At 45.6% G+C, this 6,000-nt stretch overlaps 1 protein-coding gene across 8 annotated transcripts in view; it reads right to left on the bottom strand.

The window, feature by feature from the left end:
* Window positions 1-5,561, bottom strand: part of CTDP1 (CTD phosphatase subunit 1) — a 190,083-nt gene extending 184,522 nt beyond the window's left edge. For 3 of the 8 annotated variants that reach the window (XR_010598794.1, XM_042860456.2, XM_042860455.2), the window contains exon 1: window positions 4,813-5,265. Coding sequence is in view for 3 of the 8 variants with exons in the window: in XM_042860456.2 (XP_042716390.2) it covers window positions 4,813-5,117 (305 nt within the window). In the remaining 5 variants the exon portion in view is untranslated. The other 5 variants (XM_065585114.1, XM_065585113.1, XM_008164442.4 and 2 more) reach the window with 5 other exon arrangements.
* Between the last annotated feature and the right edge of the window lie 439 nt (window positions 5,562-6,000).

The raw sequence follows: 6,000 nt of genomic DNA on the forward strand, positions 1-6,000 counted from the left end.
AATCCCAGCAACTGCTCCAATTCCAGTCACAATTGGGGGTTAGTTTCTCATTCTAGGCATTACCCCTTAGACGGTCTTCACCACCTTTCATATCTATTTATGGCTGCTAGGTTTAGACCTCTAACAAATGCCTGACAAAAGTGTCCAAGCCTTATGCAATGGTGGAGAAGACTAAATTGATGAGATACACTGAAAGATATGTGAAATGCATATATATAAATTGGGGGAGAGAAGGAAAGAAAATACAGAGGAAACCCTGTAGAAAAATGGAGAGTGCACAACAAGGGAGGAGAGAAGAAAGATAGGAGACATTAGAAAAAAACTCAGGAAGATATACATTGTGATCTATTATTAGAAGAAAAAAGTAGAGAAAAGCCAAAGGAGGAAAGGAAGTAGGAGAGATGTAGTACGTCGTGGTGGTCAAATGTTATTTGACCAACTTCTTCACTGATATATTAATTCGTATACTTTTTGCAGTATTCAATCAGCGCTATAGCTGGTCAAATATTTGACACATGCAAGTGAAATGTACTAAATAATATAGTAGGAAAATATTTCTATGTGACTAGCTGTAGCTACCTATAAGATACATTTATTAAAATGTTATTAAAATCTGATCATGTTAAAATAAGCTATAGTACACAATAGTACACAGACATGTTATTCCTTTAAAATGTAGGATGTGTATCTCTGAGGGAGTGAGGGCAAAGATATTTTTTTCCCTTGTAGCTAGCAGACTAAGTCCTGAGGCTAACTGGAGTCAGGTCTTCCCCTCCCCCAATTCCTGCTCTCCTTTCAGTTTTCTTAAAGTCAAATTATACATGAAATAAAAATCCAAACATCAACACCTTACATTGTAAGATTTTTAGCAACAGACATTTTTTTCCCTTTGATCAAAAATCAGTCGCCTCTTAAACGTCTTTTCCACTGGAATCATAAAAACATTTCAGCAACAGAGAATGCTACGACTAAGATACATTTTATAGTGCATCACATAATAAATACAGCCAGATATTAAGATAAAGCAGGCAAACATCTTGGAATTATGAAGTAGTAATTCCATTAAGGGGGTTTGCCAACATGAATAATGAAAGTGAACTCAAGTGATCTGTGTAGGTATCAGGACCCAGAGATGGAATAACAGCTTCACATCATAAAGTTTGCTTTGTTTATGTAACTTGACATAAAACACTATTCCAGTACAATGCCCTGACATACCCTTTAACACTAACCTCAGTGGACACAGCTGGTATTAAAAAGTACATTGCCACTTAAAAAAAAAGAAGCAGCAAATATACACCCTAAAAATACAGAGAGCACAGGCCAGCAAATTTTTGGCATTTTCTTCATGCCATGGAAGTTGGTGAGAATTCTTTGATGTTAACAACTGCCACTGCCACCCCTGCCACTTACAGGCCTAAGTTCCTTGATCTCTCTGGTAGATGCTTTTTATTTACAGGTGCACCCTCGCCTCCATGTGACGTTTTAATCATAGCTCAGTGTTAAACAGGGAAATTGCCAACCTCTCAAGACCCCTAATGTACTTTCCTTAAAGGGACACTCACATTAAAGATGTCCTTACTTGTTTTGTTATTAACCATGCCTAAAGGGAAATGTAAAATATTAAAATGGAAATAATTCTAAAAAAAAATATATCTAAAAACGGTTTATACTGTTTACTCTTTGTAGTTCTCTCAACCTGGATGGTAAAAGACTTCTGTTAAGTTGTCATGAACTAGCTCAATGGATAAAGTGTTTGGGGTGTAAACAACATTTCCATACAGCGGTTTTAAATACAAATTTTATAAACTGTTTTCACCAGTATTTTCAGAAACAATGTACAGAAAAGTTTCTATACATCTCGGGTTTTTAACAAATGAAGCTGAAAGCAACATCTGGCCCAGCTAAAAGGCTAGCAAATCCCTTCCAACATCCCAAGAGATCGGTGTATACCAGGGGTCGGCAACCTTTCAGAAGTGGTGTGCCGAGTCTTCATTTATTCACTCGAACGTAAGGTTTTGCGTGCCAGTAATACATTTTAATGTTTTTAGAAGGTCTCTTTCTATAAGTCTATAATATAGCGTAGCTGAAGTCGATGTTTCCTAGATCGAACTTACTTACTGCAGGTCCATGCGGCGCAGGCAAGCTCCCCCGTTGACAGCGCTTCCTCCTCTCGGAGAGCAGGAGTTCTGCAGTCGACGGGGAGCGTTTCTGGGATCGATTTATCGCGTCCAGATGAGAAGTGATAAATCGATCCCAGAAGATCGATCTCTACCCACCGAATCGGGCGGGTAGTGTGGACCTACCCTAAGTCTAACATAAATCCACACTCCACTAGTTTTTCGTATGTGCAAGCGGTCTGAAAATTATGTTGTCTCAAGTCACATAAGCCTATGTACGTTAATTTAACTATGACTTAGAAATGAGAAAGACAAATATAAGCCTTGCACTGACGCAGCATGATAAAGATGTCCTTGTTTTTGGTTAAGGTACATAACTGTCTCTCTCCCACACCATCTAAATATCAATTTATTGTTTCATAGTTTTAGTCCTCATATGCTCTGTATCCTTCCCACCACAAAGCCCTTGGATAACTTTAGCAGAGCCTCTGGCATACCCTTGTTCCAGATTAGTATTGACAAAACATACAATGTTTTTAAAATATACTTTGCCTAATACTAAGGCAGCACTTGTAGAAACCTGTAGTTCTATGCCCCCCCCCCCTCAGTTTTATCACAAAAATAAAAATGACTAAGAGAAACTGCTCCGAATGGGAAGAAGAACTCAATGGTCTTTTATATATATTATTTCTATTACTGACTGATAAAAATAATTTTGTTTATATATGCTTTGATACTAATTTCTTGGATCTTAGAAAAGACCCAAAGTAAAGTTACACAGATGTTCTGTATATGCCACTGATTTTCAATAAAGGAAGTTTAGGCCTGGTTGCATCCACCTAAATATCAAAAGAACTGCAATAAAAGAAAATAACTTGCCATCGTAAAACAAAGGAAGTAGAAGGTTTCAATGGTTTCCTGTTGAGAAAGACCTGTTTGAAGTATAGGGTAGCAAGCCATTAGTCCAATTTAACCCAGAGAGCTGAAACATGCTATTCACAGCTGGGAATGCAAAGAAACTAACATTTTTAACAAGTTAATCTTCTATTGATTTGACTTCTATATGAACACTGTTAAACAATGGGAAATATTTGTCATTTAATCTCTTTCAATGTTGAGAGTTGGTCACTAAAAAATGTTTTAATACATAGGGTTGGTATACAAATATTTTAGTGTTTATGGCAACTATGTTGCAGTAAACTAGAGTTCTTCTATTACTGCAAAATTTATCTCCAGATTAAACTTGAACCTTAAACAGAAAAATTCCTTCACTATTTGATCTTCGCTCCTGCAACATACAAAACAGGAAACTATTGCTTCAAAAATACATTAAAAACACCTATTTGCACAGATCTGTGTTAAAAGCACTACTGTATTAACACTAAATGATAATCCATGTACACTATTTATTTCAATGGCGTTCTACAGCATATGCAGAAGGTGTATTTATCGGTCTTCAACCTCCAGCCCTTGGACCATGTTATCCCTTTCTCTGCAAGACATACATCATCAGTATAATTCTTTATAGGCTTTTTCTGTCACACTCATAGGATCTGAGCAGGTCACAAATATGAAATAGTTTATCCACACAATAACCCTGTGAAGCATAGCAATATTATTGTCCCATATTACAGATAAGGAATTTGAGGCAAAGAGAGAGGAAAACATCAATGTTATGAAAGCTATTTCTGTAGCTCACCTTGCCTTCTCCTTAACATAGATGTTAGCAGAATCAAGGACTAGCATAGTGCACTCCTAAAATTTAGGATGACCTAGCTACATCACTCAGGCCTGTGAAAGTTTGCTGCTGGGAAGAATTCTTCCCTAAACCAAGCTCCCATCTGTCCAAGAGGTGCATTTACTACAGTGACCAAAAAATCCCTTCTATTGTGGTAAGTGTTCACATTTCAGTGGTATAGCAGCAGACACGCTGAGCTCTGTCTTCCTGGATATATAACTTTGTCAAGTAAAATTTATGCTGTCAATTTAAATTTAAATTTTCTGGGTGTTTGAAAGTTACTTCAACTTTTACACTGATGTGAACTACAGATGAATCGCTCATATCAGTTAGGTGGGGACGTTTTATAATTCGGGGCTGGGAGGAGACTAATAGCCCCAGTCCAGTAAGCGAGGGAATATGACCAGTAGCAGATGGAAGCAGCTCAGTGTAACTGGTGATGGTTGTGTTGTTTTATCGACAGGAAGAGGAGCTCAAAGCACACAGCGGACACTCAGCAGAGGAAACGGAAAACTAAGTTCTCTGAAGCTGAACTGGTCCGAAACCATAACTTCAGCTGAGTAACTCCCACCCCTGCGACAGCGGATATGCGCCTCAGCTAGTCGCTTGGGAGAGCTGTGGGGCCGTACCGCCGCGAGGACGCTCAGCCAGCGGCAGCCACGAAGTTAAAACAAACCGGAGACGGGGGGAGGCGGAGACACGCATGGTTTCGAGGGACCCTGCGACTCACCCAACCCAACCCGCCACATTCAAGGCCCCCTCTCGCTGAAGCGCTGCCCGAGCCCCGGGGCTGCGGCCCGGCGGGGGACGTTCAGGGCAGACTCAGTCGGGCCGGAGCGATGCTGAGGCCGGCACCGTCTCCGCGAGCCCAAGGCGGCGGCATCCCCACATCCCGCCCGCCTCCCTCGGCCCGTGACGCAGCCAGGGCGACCGCGCTTCCCGTCGCCCCCTTACCCGGGCGCGATGACCTGTCCGGGCCGCGCGCAGAGCTCGCGCACCACACCGGGCCGCTCCGCCTTCACTCGGCGCTCGGCGGCCGCTCGCGGGGCCCGGGCGCCGGGGCCCTGGGCCGGGGGGGTGGCGGCGCGGCCGGGTGGCGGGAGGGGCGCGCACAGCGCCAGCAGCGACCCGATCTTCACCGCCGCTCCCGCTGACACCTTCCACTCCAACAACCGCAGCGCTCGCGGGCCCGGCACCCGGATCTCGGTCACCGCCGCCCCGGGGCCCTCGGCGGCCCCTGCTCCTTCCGTCTCCTCCATGGCTCCGGCGGCGGCTTGTCCCGGCCCCAGGCCGCCAAGGAGAAGGTCGCTATGGCAACGCTCCCGCCACTGACTCAATAATGGGCTCGAACGCTGAGCTGTTATTCTTCCCCCATCCCCCCTTAAAAAAAAATCCAAACAGTCACGAGCGGCGCCGACTGGGCGCGAGGTCACGGCCCCGATACGCACGCGCAGGGCACTCTACGTACGCGCCCGTCCAGACTTAAAGGGACAGTAACGCGGAACTCGCTTCCCGGAGCCAGCGAGGGAGAGACTCACGCACATTGACTCTTCCCGCTCCGGGGAAGGAAAGTGACAACCACGCCCCTCCGGCCCACACTTCCGGCACCACGTGCTGACCTCACAATCAACAGCGAGCGCGTGCTCACCTCCCGGAACTCCATAGGTGGTCTACACACACACACACGAACCCGCCTGAATCCCGGCATGCAACGCGGCACACAAGAACTACGCTTCCCGGCAGGCAAAGCTCCATATTGACCTTCCCAGCACCTCAGGAACTACCACTCCCGAAATGCATTGCTCCCATTTGCCCCGCGCGCGCATTCCCACACTCCCCGCACTAACTTGCTGGGGTGAGTCTCAGCGACGGCACGCAAGGGAAGGTGGGTGGGGAAGGCGCGCTGCATGCTGGGCTCTGTAGTCTGCAGGGGAGAGCAGCGCCTCAGCATCGTGCAGCCCCGCGTGGCCGCGGTGCGGGCTAGCGGTGGCTGGCGCGCGCAGTGCGGCTGCAGGGCATAGCGGGAAGCTAAGGGGCTCGCAGGGATGAACGAGCGTCCCGTTATTCTAGGTGCCCCGCGACCTCATCACCTCCCTGCTGATCTGTGCCGCCCACCAGAGCTTAAAGCCTGTGCTTTGGTCT

The sequence above is a fragment of the Chrysemys picta genome, chromosome 2 (genome assembly GCF_011386835.1).
Source record: "Chrysemys picta bellii isolate R12L10 chromosome 2, ASM1138683v2, whole genome shotgun sequence".
Taxonomy (NCBI): Eukaryota; Metazoa; Chordata; order Testudines; family Emydidae; genus Chrysemys; species Chrysemys picta.